The sequence below is a fragment of the Cervus elaphus genome, chromosome 2 (assembly GCF_910594005.1).
Source record: "Cervus elaphus chromosome 2, mCerEla1.1, whole genome shotgun sequence".
NCBI lineage: Eukaryota > Metazoa > Chordata > Mammalia > Artiodactyla > Cervidae > Cervus > Cervus elaphus.
The window spans coordinates 47465666-47486823 of NC_057816.1; the positions used below are offsets into that span (position 1 = coordinate 47465666).

A 21158-nucleotide genomic window follows, 5' to 3' on the forward strand; every position below is an offset into this window, starting at 1 on the left:
AGAGACACCAACACTGAGTTGATATAGATGTTAGAATTATCTGATAAGGAGTTTAAAGTAACTGTGATAAAAATGCTTCAATGAGCCATTACAAACATGCTTGAAACAAATTAAATCAGAATGTTTTAGCAAAGAAAAAGATAAAGAACAAGCAGCTAGAAATTTTGTAACTTAAAAATACAATAACCAAACTAAAAAATTCAATAGATGGGTTCAAAAGCAGAATAGAGAGGATAGAAGACATACATAATGAGTGAACTTGAACACAACACAACAGAAATTACCCAATCCGACAGCATATTAAAAAGCAACCAAGACAGCCTGGACAGCATATTAAAAGCAGAGACATTACTTTGCCAACAAAGATCCGTCTAGTCAAGGCTATGGTTTTTCCAGTGGTCACGTATGGATGTGAGAGTTGGACCTACAAAGAAAGCTGAGTGTGGAAGAATTGATGCTTTTGTGGAAGAATTGATGGTGTTGGAAAAGACTCTTGAGAGTCCCATGGACTGCAAGGAGATTCAACCAGTCTATCCTAAAGGAAATCAGTCCTGAATATTGATTGGAAGGACTGACGTTGAAGCTGAAGCTCCAATACTTTGGCCACCTGGTGCAAAGAGCTGACTCTTTGGGGAAGACTCTGATGCTGGGAAAGATTGAGGGCAAGAGGAGAAGGGGACGACAGAGGATGAGATGGTTGCATGGCATCACCGACTCAATGGACATGAGTTTGAACAAACTCAAGGAGATAGTGAAGGACAGGGAAGCCTGGCGTTCTACAGTTCATGGAGTCACAAAGAGTCGGATGTGACTTAGCGACTGGACAACAACAAAGAAGTTTTGTTACCAATAGATCTACCCTAAAAGAATAGCTAAAGGAATTTCTCCTTGGTAAGAAGGAAATGATAAGAAAAAATTGGAAAAGTGAAAGCATGGATAAATGCAGTAGATTTTACTTCTCTTGAGTTTTCTAAATTTTTTGACAACTGAAGCAAAAATTATAATAATAGCTAAAGTGGTTCTTAATGTATACTGAGAAAATAATTAAGATAATAACATCAGAAATGGGTCATGGCAAAGAGAACTAAGATTCTAAACTTCACTTGAACTGGTAAAACGTCAACACCAGTAGACTGTAATAAGCTATGTATGTATAATATTATACCTAGAGCAATAACTAAAAAAGCTAAACAAATAAATACATTCAAAAATACTATAGATACATTAAAATGGCATTCTAAAAAATGTTCAAAGAACGCAGAGAAAGACAGGAAAACTAAAACAGATAAACCAAAAACTAGGCAACAAACATGAAACAAAGTCAGGCTTAAACACTAATATAACAATACTTACATTAAATGAAAATGGTCTAACTATAGTAGTTAAAAGAGATTTGCAGAGTAAATAAAAAATATATGACCCAACTGTATGCTTTGTTTCAGAAACTCACTTCAAATATAACTACGTATGTAAGTTGAAAATAAAAAGATAGAAAAAATATACCCTGCAAATACTAATCAAAAGAAAGCAGAAGTGGTGCAAAAATAATTCAGGGGAAAAGGAATAGTCTGTTTAACAGTGACAGAACAATTGGATATCCACACGAAAAAGAACTAGATTGGACCCTTACCTAAACCATAGACAAAAAATAATACAAAATGAATCAAAGGCCTAAATGTAAAAACTAGATCTGTAAAACTCTTTAGAAGAAAACAGGAGTAAATCCTCATGGTTTTGGACTAGGCAACAGTTTCTTAGATTTGGTACCAAAAGTGCAAGAAAATTAGATAAACTTGATTTCATCAAAATTTTAACAACCTTTGTATTTCAAAGCACACCAAAAAAAAAAAAAAAAAAAAAGGCTCACAAAGTGGGAGAAAACATTTGAAAACCATATATTTAATAAGGTATTCATATCCAGAATTTAAAAAAAAACTCTTAGTAGTCCATAGTAAAAAGACAAATGATCAAATTTTAAAATGGGCATAGATATAAATACGCATTTCTCCAAAGGAGATATATAAATGGTCAAATAAGCATGTGAGAAAGTGCCCAATGCCATTAGTCATTCAGTTCAGTTCAGTTCAGTTCAGTCGCTCAGTCGTGTCCGACTCTTTGCGACCCCATGAATCGCAGCACGCCAGGCCTCCCTGTCCATCACAAACCCCCGGAGTCTACTCAAACTCATGCCCATTGAGTCGGTGATGTCATCCAGCCATCTCCTTAGGGAAATGCAGATCAAAACCATAATGAGATGTCCCTTCACACCTGCTAATTGCTATAATCAAATGATGGATAAAAGCAGGCATTGGTAAGGATATGGAGAAATTGGAGCCCTGTACATTACCACTGAAAAGTGGAAAATGGTTCAGCCACTTTGGAAAACTGTTTGGCAGTTCATTAAAAAATTAAACTTACAGTGTCTACATTTCAGTTTCTAGTTTCAGCTATTCTACTCCTAGGTATATATAACCAAGAGAAATAAAAACCTATATCCACACAAAATCTTCTACACAAATGTTCATAGCAGCATTTCCCCATAATATTGAAAAAGTGGAAACAATCCACATGTTCATCAGTTGATGAATGAATAAACAAAATATGGTATACCCATGCAATGAAGTATTATTCAGCCATTAGAAGGAATGAAATATTGACCCATGCTACAACATGGATGAACCTTAAAAACATTATGCTGAGTGAAAGAAACCAGACACAAAAGGTTGCATATTGTATGATTCCATTAATATGAAATGATCAGAATAGGTAAATCCATAGAAACAGAGATTAGTGTTGCTAGGGCCTTGAGGAAGGAGGAAATGTGTAGTCACTGTTAATAGATACAGGGCTTCTTTTGGAGATGATGAAGGTATTCTGAAATTAGATAATGTGATAATTACCCAACTGAATATACTAAAAACCAATGAAGTAATACTCTAAATTTTATGGTAGGTGAACTATATCTCAATTTTTAAAACCGTGAGAAAGAAAAAGGAAGCAGAAATGACTGCATTACTATCAGATATAAAATAGACACAGTTGTTCATAGCTTTCTTTGTAATAGTCAAAAACTGGAAACAACCAAAAATATCTCAATATGTGAATGGTCAAACAAACTGTGTTTACGTCTATGCCATGATATAATACTGAGCAATAAAAAGGAGTGAACTATTGTTACCTTGATCGCATATTGTACTGACATCAATTTCCTGAGTTTGATACTGTACAAAATTCACTAAGATGTAAATATTGGGGGAAACTGGGTGGAGAGAACCCAGAATCTCTCTGTAATATCTTTGCAGCTTCTTGTGAATCTATAATTATTTCAAAAGAAAAAAGAAAAACAAGTTTTGTAAACAGTTATTTAGAAATTTCCTAACAGATGTTGATAGATCATGAGGCTTTTAATCTATTATTTGAAGGTAGAACAAGAGAAAAAAATTACAGTCTTAAGTTATAACAAGAATTACTGATAAGAGAAAGATTATATCAAGCTTTATATTTAATTTTATTTTAACTTACATTGATATAAGTGTGTTTGTATTTTTTATGTTAAGTCCTCCGTTTCCTTAAAAGAAGTGTAAGTTGGTCATTTTATAGATTGAGTTATTGAAATTAAAATTGTCAACACAAGATGGCACTAAATAAAAGTAAGAAAAAAACTTTGTTGTTTTAAATTGTGAGCTTTTCTATATATGGTTAAGATAAAACTGAACAAAACATTTTATCAAGTGAATTGTTAAACTGTGCAGTCAATGAAGTTCCAAATTTACTTGAAAGCTGAATTGTGTTCGGCTTCAACAATTTAGTTTTAATAACTGGTTCTAGCTTCACTAATTGGAACATTTAAGCCTTACTGCATTTCCTAATCATGACTTAAAATTTGAAAGAGGTATGCAAGAGAACTATCAAGAAATCAAGTTATAAATAACCAATAGTAAAATGTTAGCATTCTCTATTATTTACAGTTTTCCAAACTAACTAATAGCTTTGAAAAACTGAGATTACACCAGATGAAACAAAATAAATTTCGACGAAAAGAAGTACCACACCTCAAAGAGGAAATGCCCTTTGAACTGAACAATATGAACCAGAAATTAGAGGTAAGCTATGTTGTCTTAGTTTACCCCTGTTTGTATTAAGATGGTTTTTGCTGTTGTTGTTGAGGGCTGTTTGTCTCCAGAATGCACAGTGGCATGCACCACTGTGGTAACAAAGCACCATTAGAAACCTGCTTCCCATTGAAGATATTTTCTTAGTGCACCTTCCTTCAGGCACTTAGTCAATTAAAACATCACTTTAATTTATACATCTTTCATACATATCAGCATTTTGGAGAGCAAAAAAATGTTCAAAGAAACTGCAGATGTTGAGTGAAATTGAAGGACATCCCTGGGGTCAGTTAAAGAGAGTGTCTAATAAATCTTTTAATGGCTGTTTAACTATTAGGTACTTAAGTCTTAATGAAGCCTCATAGCAATTTTCAGAACAGAACTTGAAGTTTCAGGATCTTTTCTTTAAAGGTAGTTTCACTCCAATATAACGACCCTGTGTCACCCAGAACTCCTAAAATCTCAGTTGCTAAAAAGGTTAAACATGTCATAGAAACACTTATTTCAATCCTCTTAACTTTCCAACCTTGGAAAAAATAAGCGATTTTTCTTCCCTGTGCCCTTGTGCACTCCTGCTACTGGCCATGAAACAGCAGATAGTCTGCTGTGAGTTCCTTTTCTAACCTTAGCTAAATTCCCACTGTGGCTCAATTATTGTTTTCTAATTGACCTCAAATTGACCCCTATCATGTTATCCCACTCAGAGTTTTTTTGTTTTCCCACTGTTCTCAAGCCCTAAACAATAGTTTCTCCCCACAGCCAGCCAATGATTTCAGTTTCTTTTGCTTTGTTCATAGTTAATGGCTCTCTATGTCCCTGATAGCTTAGCTGGCAAAGAGTCTGCTTGCAGTGCAGGAGACCCCGGTTCATTTCTGGGTCAGGAAGATCCACTGGGTGAGGGAGAGGCTACCCACTCCAGTATTCTTGGCCACCCTAGTGGCTCAGATGGTAAAGAATCCACCTGCAATGCAGAATACCTGGGTTCAGTCCCTGGGTTAGGAAGATCCCCTGCAGAAGGGAAAAGCGACCCACCCCAGTATTGGACCCACTCCTGGCCTGGAGAATTCCATGGGCTCGCAGAGTTGGACATGACTGAGTGACTTTGACTTCCCTCACTGTGCGTCCCAATCAGCCAGGTAGAAACCTCTTAGGAACCTTTGATGTTTTCCTTTCTTACTACTCCTATTCCAGCCCAGCTTTGCCCCTTTCTGTCTAATGCCTCTTACCTCTGTCTTCCTCCTAACTGTCATTGTCCTGTTTTATACTTCTTCATCTTTGTCATGTAACTCTTCAGTTAACAGCCCTTCTCAAAATTTTCCTCCAAAATATTTTTCAGAGCAGGAAAAAAAAAACAAAACAAAACACTCAAACTACAGCCCTAAAACCAGCCTATTTCAAGAATTTTGTTGGAAGTGTTTGGCTTTAGTTTTTAAATTCCAGTAAATTTTATACTGTACTGCATAAGAAACATACATTTTAAAAAATATAAAATTACTACCACTAAGTAAGGATGACCCTCTAGGAAAATGCACTTTGTATAACTTCCTGCCTCTTGCAATGGTGTAACTAGACTTATTTTTAGAATATTCTGGTCTCACAGAAAATGCTCAAAGATTGTGATATAATATACATGGGCTTTCACTGAAAATGCAGTTAAATCACTGACTCTTCATTTGATTGACTTCTCATGGGGATTAGTGGGAGAACTACATTCATATAAATTGTTCAAAGAAAAAGCCTTAAATTAGTATCAAGTACTTTGTGCACACTTTACATTTAGAGATCTAAATATGTAAAATGTACCTCATGAAATTATAGTGGAAATTAGTAGCAAATATGTGATATATTTGTATTTATACACAATTTTTAAGCATAATATGTAAATACAGTTTCATCTATATCATAAAGGAAACACTTCATGTACCTGTCTTTGTTTAGAGGCAGCTGAAAAATTAATGTGTAGGAGATGGACTGTTCCAGTTTTAGCCTACATCTAAGCATGTTTCTCCTTTGGGACAAACATTTATACACTGATACAGTGATTGAACAGTGGGAAACAGCTTGCTCCAGTGAAAGAACTTGACAGTTTACAGCTTAAAATAGGGCCTGACTGTCTCGCTTATTTGCCCTGTGACCTTTGGACAAGCTGATGACCTCACGGAGATTACATTTTTCACCAATAAATGGGGGTTAAGATTGTCTTACAAGTGACGTTGTGGTTATGGAAGAGGAAAACGTGTGTGTATGTGTGTTTAGATGCTCTCTGAAGCATCTGCGGTAAAAACACATGAGGCCTGAAAGTTGCCTTAAAATACTCGAGTGAAAAAGGTAGAGATGAGATACAGATGGACTGACTTGACAGGAGTTAATCTGGGTGTAGGGTACATGGGAGCTTGTTTTGCTCTCTGCTTTTATATAAGTATGAAAATTTTCATAAGAAAAAGTTAAAACTATCTTACAAATGAAGGTTCATAGAGTCCCTGACCTATAGTAGTCACTAAAGAAATGTTCCTTCTGCCTCTCAAGATTTAGTAGAGGGATTAAAATATATATTTAACAATATAACTTCTGCTATAAACTGATTTTAATGCCTCTGATCCACTCTCAACCTTAAAGACCCAGAAAAGGTTTCTATCCATGGAGAACTTAATCTGAAGGGTTAGACAAGTGTACAGACGTGCCAGAACTGGACCCTCGGCTGATATCTCCAGTCTCTACAAAATTCTTACAGTCTCTTTCTCAGTCTCTGCATGGCCCCATAACGACTGGATAGTGTGCACTTGAAACCAATACATCTAAGACCAAGAAAGCCAGGACTATTATAAGTACCAGCTGCCAAGTTCATGACACACATTTGTAGCCTTGTTTGGCCTGATTCTTGGCCTCATTTCTACCTGTTGTAGAATTTTTAAGGGAGAGACCAATGTTCCTGCCTTCTCTTATAGCATGCTGGGAAATGTTTATTTTCAAGATTGAGGTTGTTGGGTGTGTATATTAGTATTATTGCATTTATATCTATAAGTATTAGTAGTATTGCACAGTTCATATCATATTATTGCAAGATGTGAACTGTGCAAGTCAACCTTAGCCACATTTTAATTCAGACTCTAAAAACTCCTTCCTAAATTAAGCATTTTTTATAATGCACCTTGTATTGATTTGAAAATTTAACCTATTTTTTTTATTAGAGCCTAGTTTTATAAATTTGTCACTATTTCTGAAGACCCTGTTTTCATGTACCTTGTTTAAAACTGTCAAATGTCAGAATCAAAGTCAGTTACTTTAAATGAACTGTCTCCATTTAATTTAATAAATATAGTCTATGTATCAGGGTATTATTATACATTTAAAACAGGATCTATCTGTATTTCTCCAACTTTATTACCATCACTCAATTTCAGGTCACTTTTAATTACTATAAAAGCCTACTACTTTAGTAGTGAAGTCTTCCCTCACTGATTATTTGGGAGCTTGTGGATTTATAAAATGAAGATTTCCCCCCAAATTCTTTAAAATCATTACTCTGTAGAAAACGTGAAATGCATATTCTCATTTTAAACACGATATAGCTTTCATTCTCTAAATTAGTATATTTATTTTCCTGGATAGCCAATCCAGTCATTTCAGCCATCTTTGAAACACCACCAATCTCTCAAAATAGTTCAAATGAACTTTTTTCCAATTTGATGTATTATTGGAGATGGCTAAGACAATCATGGCATCATCTGTATGACTTTTACGTGGCACTGTTATATTGTACTAATACTGTAAAATCATTTGTTTACATGTACATTTCCCTACTTTATTATATGCATGTGTGCTCAGTCGTGTCTGACTCTTTGTGACCCCGTGGACTGTAGCCCGCCAGGCTTCTCTGTCCATGGGATTCTCTAGGCAAGAATACTGGAGTAGGTTGCCAGCACCCTCCTCCAGGGAATCTTCCAGACCCAGGCATCAAACCCACACCTCCGGGGTCTCCTGCATCGGCAGGCAGATTCTCTACCACTGAGTCACCTGCGAAGCCCTCAGTCCTTGTTTTTTTTCCTTTGAAAAATTTGTTTCTTTTAAGCATGTATTATTTTTAAATCCTCCTCTTTCCACAGTACCTGCTGGACACTAGATGCTTAATACTGCTGAATTGATGATTGGAAACATCAAATATGTTCATGCCATGTATCTACATTCAGTAATATCTCATATGGACTCAGTAGCTATAGAGTTTATTTCCAACCGTGTTATTTTCTTTGCAAAATTTAGTGAGAACTGCTTACATATCTGGAAATACTAGTACTGGGCTTTTCTTTGTACATTCAAGAAATGAAGCAATACGAAAGTAATGAAATCTGTAGTACTTAGTCTTAAGTTGTTTACAGCCTGGACAGAAAGAGAAGATATAACGGCCAGCCCCAGGCAAAATAGAAAAAGTGGAAGTTGCTCAGTCATGTCTGACTCTTTGCAACCCCATGGACTATACAGTCCATGGAATTCTCCAGACAGGAATCCTGGAGTGGGTAGCTGTTCCCTTCTCCAGGGGATCCTCCCAACCCAAGGACTGAACCCACGTCTCCCACATTGCAGGCAGATTCTTTACCAGCTGAGCCACCAGGGAAGCCTGAAGCCCTGAAGTTTTCTTCAGGGTCCCCAAAGCCACATCCTTTTGTCTTGTAAATCTGTGAACAGATAATCATTCTCCATGAAGACACAACTTGAGCAAAAGCGTGAAGAACTGAGCGCCCCTTCTTTCAGCTCAGCCCAGTTGGTTCTGCCTAAGGGAGGCCTGAGATAGCGGCTCCATTCTTGAGAACGGATTGCTCTTGGCTTCCCCTGAAAGCCACAGGGGACAAAGTCACTAAATTAGCCCAAGCCCCACCCCTCACAGACAAGGTAGCAGGTTTGGTGACTGAGTATAAAGAAGGAAAAAAAACTTCTGGTGTCCGCTTAGGAAATAAAAAGGAAGTACTGGTTGATGCAAAGAGTTGTTTAAAACTCCATTATTAATAATCAGTATTTGTTACAAGAAAAACATTTTTAACAAAATCCTTATTTCTTAAAAAAAATGCAGATTAAGTTTCATACTTTTTTCTCAGAACAAAGGTGCAAATGAAAGGTCTTATTTATTGTGCTTTAAAATGAATCATTTTTTTTAGCTTCTATTTCTCTCTCTATTAAAGGAATTTAGAGCAAAATCAAGAGAATGGGACAAACAAGAGATACTGTATCAGACTCATCTGGTTTCTTTAGATGCTCAACAAAAAATATTATCTGAGAAGTGTAATCAATTTCAGGTACGTTTTCTAATACTGTCTAATACTAAATTAGAATAAATTAGAGGTTAAACACTATTACTCTCTTTACCACTCAGCATGTAATCTTTCTACAGATAGAAATGCCAAGCAACGGAAAATAACCAGAGTAGGTCCAACACTAGGTAGAGTTACAAGTGCATGAAATATCGTTAATGACTTTATATGTCCCAGAAGGTGGTGCTATTAAAAGTCTCCATTGTTATTGTGTCATTAAATAGCATGTTTTTGTGTGCATATGACAAGTCGTTTACGTTTAAGAAGGCTTGGTCCCTGCCCCCTAGAACTTTACAGTCTAGACACAGAGATAATACAGGTACAGGTCGACAGATAATTAATGACAAGTGAATGGAAAGGATTCAAATCCTTTTCGAGGTCACAGGAATAAGAGAAAAATTTGAACTGAGATAGTCAGGACACGTCCTCCAGCAGGAGTGGAACGCGGCGTGGGCCTTGAAGAAGGGAAGAAGGGAGGTATTTTGAGACAGGAGAGAATGTATTCAGGGTAGTGGAAAGAGCAAAGTCCTGAGGCAAGAGAGCAGAAGGTGAGTTCGCTGAATGGGAACTGGGCTGGCTGGGTGGAGGGTGTGTGGGAGGCGGGCCTGGGGGCTGGTGCAGGTGGTAACCAGCTGGAAGCTTGCCTAGGGAGTTGGAAAGTTCATTCACGCCAGTAAGATGCTGTTTTGTTTGTTTCGTATATGCTGCTTTTTCATTCTTTCTTTAAGTTACTTGAATATGTTATACGTGTTCCCTGAACAGCACAAAATAATCTGACAAAATTGCTAACCTCATCCTCTACTCCATTCTTATCCATTTAATACCAATAAGGTAAACAATTAGGTATTTATCTTCACATAATTTTTCTTTTGTTTGTACACATATGAAAATCTGTTTGGATGAAATTATATGTTTCTTTTTTAAATTTTGCTTTTTTACTTAATAAGCTGTGGATAGCCTTTTGAGTCGCTGCTTAATTATATTTCAGAGTATTTATTATATGTGTGTGTGTGTATATATATATATCATATACACCATAGTATATAGTAGATATACCATAATTCTTTCAAACATTTCTTTATTAATGAACACTCAGGTTGTTTCCAGTTTTCTGCTGTTACACAGTAGTGTAACAAATGTCCTTGTATAAACATCTTTAAATACCAATACTCTCATTTTGTTAAATAAAAATCTTAGAAATGTTTGTTGAGCCAAAGGGTATGTTCATTCATATTTCTAATCAATATTAGCAGGTTATTTTCTAAAAAAAATGATAGCAATTTACAGTTCATGAACAAAGACCACTCCTGTCTTGTCAACATGGAATATCAGTCTTTTGATTTTTACCAACTTGAGAAACTGATAGTAATGTTGGCTTGATTTGCTTTATGTTTCTCTGACTGCTTGTAAGGTTGAGCATCTCTTCATGTGTTTCTTAGCTTTTTTCATTTCCTGTTCTGTGAATTGCCTGTGTACAGACTTTGCCCACTTTTCTTTTGTGCTATTTGCCCTTTCTTATGATGTGTAGAAGTTTTTGTACTTTGGGAATTACACGTGTTATATGTGTTGACAACTTTTTTTACAATCCAGATTTGTTTATTTTGGGTCATAGAGACATTTTCAACTATTGTGTAATTAAACCCATATGTTTTTCCTCTTTTTCATATCTTCTATATTTTATTTTTTGCTGAATAAGAATTTCCTACCCAAAGCCCTCTGCATCTTTGCTCTGAGATTATAGAAATATGACTTCTCTTTATGCCATCTAAAATTGAGGTTTTAGAATAAATACTAGGCTGAATTATGAAGGACAGAGCTTCATTATCTAATAATATATTTAAAGATTTTTTCCTAATTTTTTCAGTCACTCTTGAACTTTATATATAAGCTTAGACATTCCCCACTTCACTGACACAGTTTTCAAATTTCTCAGAAACAGGCACAAAGTTACCAAACTCAGCCAAACGGTAAAAAACAGGACATAGAAGACAGCAGCCCTGAAATTCCTCGGTTGATATGTGAACCAGATTCCACTTGTGAAGCCAGTGAAAGAGATGAATTCGTTATTGAAAAGTTAAAATCAGCTGTGAGTGAAATAGCATTAAGCAGGAATAAGTTACAAGATGAAAATCAGAAGCTCTTACAAGAACTGAAAATGTACCAAAGACAGTGCCAGGTAAAGATTTATTTATTTTTCAACTGATACTGCCCTTGAGTTATACAAATGATGACTCAACAGGTATATGGATTAGAAAGCTAATTTTTTTTATTACACATGTAAATTCAGTTCACACTTCCTCTTGATAAGTAATTCTTACTTGAGTGAATTTAGTGATCCTGTGCCTACTGTCCCCCGCGAGGTGCTCTTGGGACCTTCAGCAATGCAGTAGTAATTACCAGCGCAATAGGACACTGGTCTCTCACAGACCTCTGTTCCTAAACACCGTGGCTCTTTAGCCAGTCCACAGCCTCTGAACCCACGTTCATTCTCTGACCCTGTGCCTCTGACTCTCAGGAAACCATTGAGGGTTTGACCCTCTAATCACCTCGATGAAAGGCATGTGGATCACTCCCTGTGATTTATCACTGTTAGGTTTATCATAATGGTTTACCAAATAGTAGCCCAGAGTTTTGTTTTTTGAGGTGACTCCATGTTAATAGATATGATCAGTGGTTTTTCCAAGGATTAATTTTTTTAACTCAAACTTTTTTTTTTGTCTCTCTCTTGGAACCACTAAGAAGGTTATGTAGCATTCGTTAAAACTGGTCATGACCAACTTCTTGCCGAAGTGTGTACTTCATATTCATGGCTGTCCCAGTTACTTGACACATTCAGTGGTTTTCTCTCGCATTCTCCATCAGACCTCCCCCCTGCAAACCTTCAGCCTCTTTCTACCGATTCCTCTGTGTCAGCCCACTTCTGAGTCCCACTCTCTTCCTCCCCAGCTGGAGATCAGGGCTCCAGGTCACCTCCTGAGTGTGTCTCTAAGGTATTCCGCCTCAGGCCCTTCTTCCAGGGCCATTTCTCAGTGTTGGGTCGACTGCCTCCCTCCTCCTGCTGCGCTGTCTGTGAGATGACACGTGGGCCTCATCCTTGCCCTTCTTTCTCTACATCCACCGTCTGGGTCCCCCGTCCCCAGGCTGGCAAGGGGTCAGAACACAGACTGCCGGCTTCTCCTGCCCTGCGGCACTTCTCAGAGAAGTACAGCTCCCCACTCCAAACTCCAGCTCCATTGGAGGAGGGGCTGTTATTCAAATGCACAGGAGAAAGCAGATGTAAACAAACAAGCCAAGCTAAACCACAAATACTCAATGCTGAGGACCTCATGCAGTTTCTAGAAACAGAAAAGACTTTGATGCTGTTTTCTCTGGCTTCTAGAAGGTGAATGAGACGAGCACCTCCTCTTGTGCTCTAGGGCTCAGCCCCGCAGTGCTGGCGGAGCTGGGTTTCTCACGGGCTTCCCTTCCCCTCGGGGCCTGCTTCCCCTTCATCTCCCGGGATAGGAGCCACCGGTCACGCCTCTGGCCCTGCGTCAAAGGCAACTTATATTTACATCTTTGTAGCTGTCTTTGTAGTGGTTGAATCCTGCAGCAGGGTCACAGTCAGTAAATGAAATTGTTTTTCTGGGTATTACCTGAATATTCTCCCCTTGTTTCAGGTTATCCTGCTCAGACTGAGGACTTCTCTTTGTCCTTTCTTGAGGTCTTTTTGGCTCTGGTCCCTAGGAATCTGTTTTCTGCTCCAACCTATTTTGTTCTGTTTTCGTTGATTTGCCTGAAACATATTTCTTCCGCAGCTCTAGTTATGAAGATTGGTTCTACCTTTTAGTGAGGTCCTGATTCTTCAAGAACATTAATTCCTTTTAATCTCCCCCCAAAGAGTTCTGTTTGGACTTATTACGGACCAAGAACATTGTCTTTCATAGACAGAGGTTCAGCTTTTGGTTCTTGGCTCACATGTGGAATAGAAATCTCTATTCTTGCCCAGTATTCTAGGAAGAGGTTCTATTCCCCTTTCATGGCAGCGTGACTGACTTTCTCTATAAGGCTTTCCTTTATCAACCCCACTTTTCTCCTTCTCAGAACTTCATCTTTTATACTTTTCCAAGAAGTACACTGGAGAATCTTGTTAAAAGAAAGAAGGCTGCAAATGGAGGAAGTGTGTGCATTGAGAAGCATTAATAAATTAACATTCCCGGTCCAGATCACAACCCCTGCTCTCTGTGTGAGCAACGCGAGCCTGTGTTGCTCACCCTGTCACACTCGGGCTCCTGTGGACAAGTGAGAAAGTGCAGCCTGAGAGTGAATGCATCACTGGGAGGTAGAGGACGTGAACCTCCCGATGGCCAAGGCCATGGTGTCCATCCTTTAGCATGATTGCCATATTGATTAACCCTTCTAACCCATGATATGACTCATCCTTCACCCAAGATCTTTACAGACTTGCAGGGTTGGAGTCGGGGGCTTACCTGTCCTCCTGAGAAGGCTCTGTAGGTTGTCTGGGCTGAGGAAGGCCCACGTTAGCAGGAATAGAGACACATGCAGAGAACGAATTCCTGGACCCTACAGGGGAAAGGGAGGATGGGACAGACCGGGAGAGGAGCGCTGCCATATATGCAGCACCACGTGTAAGATGGATGGACGGCGGGAAGCTGCTGGGTAGCACAGGGAGCTCAGCTCAGTGCTGTGATGATCTGGGCGGGTGGGATGAGGGCTGGGTGGGAGAGAGGCTCAGAGGGAGGGGCTCTATGTATACCTGTAGCTGATTCACACTGTTATACAGCAGAAACTAACAGCATTGTAAAGCAATTATATTCCAATAATAAAATTTTTTAAAAAATGAAAGTCCATGTCACCCACTTTGACTTTTGCTTATAGACATTTATTAATGTACTTAACTTATTAACATTCCTAAATATATACCAAAAAAATAAAAATGCAGCTACTTACAGAAGTCAATATAATTATAAAATATTTGATTGATATTTATACTGAAGTTTATAAATATAACTATCTTAATTGCCTAATTGTTCTGAAAGTGAAGTGTTGGTCGCTCAGTCGTGTCTGCCTCTTTGAGATCCCATGGACTGTAGCCTGCCAGGCTCCTCTGTCCATGGGATTCTCCAGGCAAGAATGCCGGAGTGGGTTGCCATTCCCTTCTCCAGGGGATCTTCCTGACCTAGGGATCGAACCCAGGTCTCCTGCACTGCGGGCAGATTCCTAACCATCTCCGCCATGAGCCACCCGGGAGCTGATGCTCCTGTAAATCAGTGACTCTCTGCGAGCTGGTTTTTCTTGCCCAGCGGCACTCAGCAGAGCTTGCATGTGTTTTTGGTCATCACTGCAGAGAAGAGGGGTGTTATTGGCATTTGGTGGGTACAGGTCTGGCTTGCTGCTGATCAGCTAACAGTCTCACAATGCTCAAGACAAACCCCACAATGAAGAATTGTGCAGACCAAATGTAAATTTTGCTCAGGCTGAGAGACCTTGTTTTAAATTTTGAAATGTTATTTTTCTCATAGACTTCACCAGTAATTCTCTAACTGTACATGTGATGTTTTCCAGAGTTAATGATAAATTTTACTGTGACTGGAATTTATTTATTCATAATCCACCAATTTCTATGAGAAAGTGTACCAAAATTAGTTTTACAGATTTTTGTTAGTGTAAAAACTATATATCCTTGGATCTAGGAGCATTAGTAAATTTAAACATCTCCATTTTATACTTTACAGAGGATTCACTTATTTAAAAAAAGCAATTCAGACTATTCTGGATTAAATTTCACACACCAGAAAGTGTTATAGTTCTAATGAAAAGACTTTTGACAAATAATTTGCTTCAAAAACTTCAAGATGTCTAAAAATTTTATAACTAAACAGATGGGCCTGAAACTTGTTTTACAAAAATTACGTTTTACCAAATGGGAATAATTAGAGGTGAATAATCACTATAACCAGTGAGTGTTTTTAGAAAGAAGTTTCTTGTCTGTTTTTGCAAAACTGTCATATGTTAGTACTCCACATCTTGCACATACATTTAAAAAGAGAACCATTTCAGTCTGAATTACTGTCACTTATTGTATGTAAAATTGTTTCATTTACAACATACTTTAATGCCAGCTGCATCTGAATTTTCACAGAATCACATCTTCTCACTTGTCTTTCTACAACCTTGAAATGTGTCAGCAGACACATCTATTCCATTATATATATTTATTTTCTGTGCTGCGCTACACTCACATTTTGAAAGTGTGCAATATTTCCCATTGGTAGTCAGTGACAGAAATAAATTGTTCTGAATTTTTATAATATCTATGCCAAAAAATATGACCTTATTTGTTTGCTCATTATTGTGTCATTAAGGTACTAGAGCCACACAGTCCTTAGAAATATAATACACAAATGTAATTTAAACTTTTACCAGTAGCCACATTAAAAAAACATCATAAGAAATGGGTAAAATTAATATATAATAGTAATATATTTTATTCAGCACAACACATATCCAAAGTGTTATCATTTTGACATCCAATCAATGTCAGAAAATTATTAATGAGATATTTTACATTTCTTTTCATATTTAGCCTTTAAAATCCAGTGTATATGTTACACTTGCAGCACATCTCAATTTGTATATTAAGTATCACTGGAAGTACCTGATCTGTATTTAGATTTTATAAAATTTACAGTTAAAATTTTAGACTTGCATACACACACAAGTTGTTCCAAATAAACTTGACAGTGTTCCAATAACTGAATCAAGTACCAAAGAATCATTTTCCTGAATATTTGCATCCACATTGGCAAATAATTGATTTGACTTTTTATACAAAAGCATGCTAATTTTAAACTACATCTAAGTTAAATCCCCAATTCTGTGTCAACCCAGTACTATTGACTTTGAATTCAAAGGGATATTACATAAGTCAAAAAAACAACTCGATCTATCAATTATCAGTAAAGCTTCTTTTCTTATACTCTATAGTAAATTTACATAATGCTGTCAATTAAAAGCTTTCACCTATTCCTACATGTTAGAAAAATGTGTCAAATCATTATTTATTGTAAGTTTCAGTTTTAACTTCTCTTATCTGTGTAGCTGGATCACAGATAAGCCTTTTATCCCTTAATGATATCTCCAAATGTCACGCTTTTAGGTATTATTGTCTAATGACAGTACATAAATAGACTCCATTATTTTCAGATTTTACAGAATTTTTGTCAGTTCTCACCCATGGTGATACTACATTTCGCCGGTCTGGAGTTAGAGCCCTCTTGTGACCCCTCTTCCCCAAGGAAGGCAGGCACACTCCTCTACATGCAGTTTCACGTTCCATTGCTCCCTGGTGGCAAATCTGCAATGCAGGGAGCCCAGAGAATACCTTCTTCAATTGAGTAAAGTAATGCCTGACATTCACGTCAAGTTTATTTGTCTATTTGCTAATCTCTTGTTTCATATTTCTTTTGTTTATTTTGGATTTGTAATCTCATCTGAAAAATCTGCACTGTTTGAGACAGGAACTTTATTAAATCATCTATTTGAACATATTTTCCTATTTATTTCGAAATCAGCTAGGAATATCTGGGGCTAGGAATATCTCTAGGTCTCCTAGAAAACAATATATTTAAGACTTTGGTTAAAAAAATGTTTACCTGGGACCTCATATGTCCTATACTGTCTACACAATTATAATTCTAAGCTGTGAAATTTTGGATAAGAATTAATAAGGAAACATATATCCACATGAAAACTTACATGTGATTTTCATAACAGCATTATTCATAATAGCTAAAAAGATGAAATATCCAAATGACTTATCAACTGATGAGTAAACAAAATGGTATATCTATACAGTTAAGTATTATTAGCCAATAAACAGGAATGAAGTACTTACTGATACCTGCTGCAAGATGGGTGAGCCTTGAAAGCATCATATCAAGAGAAAGAAACCAGTCACAAAAAGGCCGCACAGTGTATGATTCTATTTGTCTGAATTGTACAGAATAGGTAATTCCATAGAGACAAAACATACACTGGTGGTTGCCGGGGGTGGGAAGGAAGGGAAAATGAGGCATGGTGGCTGATGGGTTTGTGATAAAAATACTCTGGAATTAAATTGTGTGATACTTGCACAACTTTGTGAATATGCTCAAATCCACTGAACTGTACACTTTAAGTGGGTGAATATTATGGTATATGGATTATATTTGAATGAATCTGTTATTGATGTATAAAGAATTATTAAACAAATGACTTTCTGAAAATATCAATAGTGTTTTTATGGTCTTTATTAGCAGTGCCCTAAGAACAGCCCTGCCCCCATCTTTACCAATAAGCTACAGGCCTCTTTTACTTATTTTTCATGAAACAATTATTTTTGAGTCTTAAATGTTCTAAGTGGACTAGTAGACAAAAGATTTGGATTTTTCCATTGCAGAATCTGCCACTTATGAGCTGTGTAACTTTGGGCCAAGCCTGGCCCTCAATTTACTCATCTGTTAAAATGGCAATGGATTTGATGACTGCAGGCCATCTCAAACCTTCCCCACTGTCAGAAATTCCCTTCCCAAGCCCCACCTCCACCTCTCCTTCCACTAGCATTGCCTTTGTCCTTCACAAGGACAATACAAGCCAACAGATAGCCCCTCTCCTACCCCGCCTTCCAGATGCGTCCGTGCGTCCCCATTCTGTCTTCCTTCCTTCCTTCCTGTTGAGAGGGCAGCGGGGCTCTCCCCCTCTAGGCAGTTCTTTCACTTGTGCTTTGGGACCCACCTCGCCCACCTTCTCAGGACCGTGACACCGTCAGTATTAACCCTTCTCTCCCAGCTGGATCCTTCCCAACAGCTTCTAAACTTGCTCAAGCCTCTGTTATTATCCAAATTAAACACGGGGCTCACAGCATTGCTGGTGTTTCTATTTACCAGCTAAAGTAGGGCTACTATTGGGCAATAATGGAGCCGTAGACCACAGTTTATAATTCACTTTGTTGACCAGCTTTGAAATTAGGTTTTTCTTGGCCATTCACAGTTATTTGCATTAATCCAAATTTTATGCATTGGTACTCATGCTTTTATGTTTCCCCCTTTCATATAGCATGGCTGTATGTGGGTGATTCTTTGTCACTAGACTGTGAGCTCATGAGGACAGATCCTGTGCCTGTATCCTCAGCGCTGAGCACAGTTAAGAGCTCAGTAAATATTTGTTGAATAAATGCATGAAATTCTGTAAGACTGAGCCAGCAAAGGACTAGGTATCAGATCATTTGAAATTAGGATGCTTCATAGATATTAAATATTTTAAAATGTATTGCATACATCATGATATCCAAATGTGAGCATTGAAATTTTTTGATATTTTTATTTAGGCCATGGAAGCAGGACTCTCAGAAGTGAAAAGTGAGTTACAGTCACGTGATGATCTCTTGAGAATTATAGAAATGGAACGATTGCAGTTGCACAGAGAACTGTTAAAACTAGGAGAGTCCCAAAGTACTCAAGAAAATAAGAAAAGGTATATTTTTATACTCAGCAACCTGAGAAGAACTGTTCAAAACATGATGCTTAAATATTTTTAAGAGTTTTATGTTTGGCATTAGAATTTAAAGTCTGTTTTGTATTAATTATTAGGTAATATTAGATATTAAAAATAAAGTTAGTGATTATTTTATCTTCAAAATTATTAATTATTAGGTATTAGGTAATTATTAGGTAATATTAGGTATTAATTATTAATACTATTAATTATTAGGTAATATTAGATATTAAAAATAAAGCTATTGATTATTTTATCTTCAAAATCAATGTTTTTACTTACCTGGAAAATTATAGCATGTTCTGATATTATGGATACTTATGAAGTCAAAGACTTTCTTAGAACTTTTATTCTTCAGAATATTGTATGAACAATAGTATAGAGCTTATATTTAATTATCAGTGTTTATAAATAAAATTTACTACGTTTTTCAAATGTTTTTATGTTGATGGCCTTAAGCCTCAACTTTTCACTCATAAATGTTTTATTTATTTTGGCCTCCAAACTCATCACCTTGTCAGTTCCATTAAGAGTTTTGTTGGGGCAGATGTTTTTTCCTCTTTTAAAGTCAGGAATTGTGTACTGTATAACCACAAAGGAAATGGCACTGCTGAGGATTATTAAATGTTTATGTTTGTGAATAAGACTGTTCTAACTCTTCCCTGCTGTTCTGGTTCTGAGTAGACCTTGAGTCCTTCTCACGTCTGAAGGGTAATGCCAGATCAGTGATAGGACTTCAGACACTGAACACCCAAGATGAGGGACATTTACTGAAAGATGATCACATTGTTCTAAAGTGTTAGTCACTCAGTCCTGTCCAACTCCTTGTGACCCCACGGACTGTAGCCCACCAGGCTCCTCTGACCATGGGATTCTCCAGGCAAGAGTACTGGAGTGGGTTGCCATGCCCTCCTCCAGGGGATCTTCCTGACCCAGGGATCGAACTGGAGTCTCCCGCATTGCAGGCGGGTTCTTTACTATCTGAGCCACCAAGGGAAGCATTATTTTTTCAAAGCTGTAGGGCCTCCTAGCATTCCTTTGAGGTCTTCAAATAGCAAATTAATATTCCGCAAAGTAACCTCTTGTCCATCTATCTAACCAAGGGTGGTAGAACACCTATTAGCCAGTATGCGTTTTAGAGTGGTCAGATATACAAGCTATATGTCATCACCACTGATCATTAATAAATCCACTGGAAATATATTATGTGTAAGACACTGTTCCAGTGGGGTGAGTTGGTGAAAAATGTCTTCACTTATGGAATGTGTATGCCTAAAAACATAAGAAATTTCCTAGAAGAGCAAACCATTCAGCCCATGTCTAGCTTTGGGTTATGAAGAGCACTGTAGGTATTTACTCTGGAGCTCTATCTCACACAGTCAATTTTTAATTCCAGCCATGGCCAGCCTTCCTTGAATATATGACTTAATCTAAAATCTTGCAGTTGTTTGCATATTTGGCCAATACAACTCTTCTGTTATGCCTGCTTACCGTTTTCTATTTAAGCTGGTATATATTTTGGTCTCCAAACTACATTTTCCTCATTTGGAGGATAGTCTTCAGTTCTAGTATTCTGAGATTCGATGAAAAATAGGTATTTAACTTTTCACAGCTTCTATTGTATTTTAGACTTTGGGCATAGTCTTCTCAGCCTTCATCTTTCCCATTGAAAATTTCTAATCCTTTTAGTTTGTTTTCATTTGAACATGATTCTGTCCTCTTTATTGTTTTTTTGTTTGAATTCTGTTTCTTTTTTACAGTTGTATTAGGGTGAAGCAGCCAAGGCTACTGAGTATAAACACACAATAGTCTTATAACAGTAGCATTGTAGTGTTTTTATTTATTTTCAAAACTTTTCTCCATTTAATGCCAAGATTTTGTTAACTTTTTCTTTTCTTATAGAAGCATCTTGGGCTGACATGTTCTGAGAGTTATTAAAAACGATTCCTACATTCCCTTCTTACATGATAAGTGATAGTTCCTTTATGTCTTTATGTTAACAGGATTATTGTTTTCTTCTTGAACTTGTCCACATCAAAGCTTGATGTTTGTTCCACTCACTTACTGAAATTTATGAGATCATTATGGGGTTTTTGCCATTCAGTTCAGCATTCCACTCCCTGAATTGCTTAGAAAGAATTAAAAGTAGGAAATTTCATTTTTCACCATTTAAAAATCATAGCAAAGAAGACAAATTTAAGATTGATCCTGA

At 37.1% G+C, this 21158-nt stretch overlaps 1 protein-coding gene across 2 annotated transcripts in view; it reads left to right on the forward strand.

The window, feature by feature from the left end:
• Positions 1-21158, forward strand: part of DEUP1 (deuterosome assembly protein 1) — a 107160-nt gene that overhangs the window by 27223 nt on the left and 58779 nt on the right. For both annotated transcript variants that reach the window (XM_043876839.1, XM_043876847.1), the window contains exons 5-8: positions 3969-4103; positions 9284-9397; positions 11346-11588; positions 18780-18925. In XM_043876839.1, coding sequence (XP_043732774.1) covers positions 3969-4103; positions 9284-9397; positions 11346-11588; positions 18780-18925 — 638 coding nt within the window. The remainder of the gene's footprint in view (positions 1-3968; positions 4104-9283; positions 9398-11345; positions 11589-18779; positions 18926-21158) is intronic.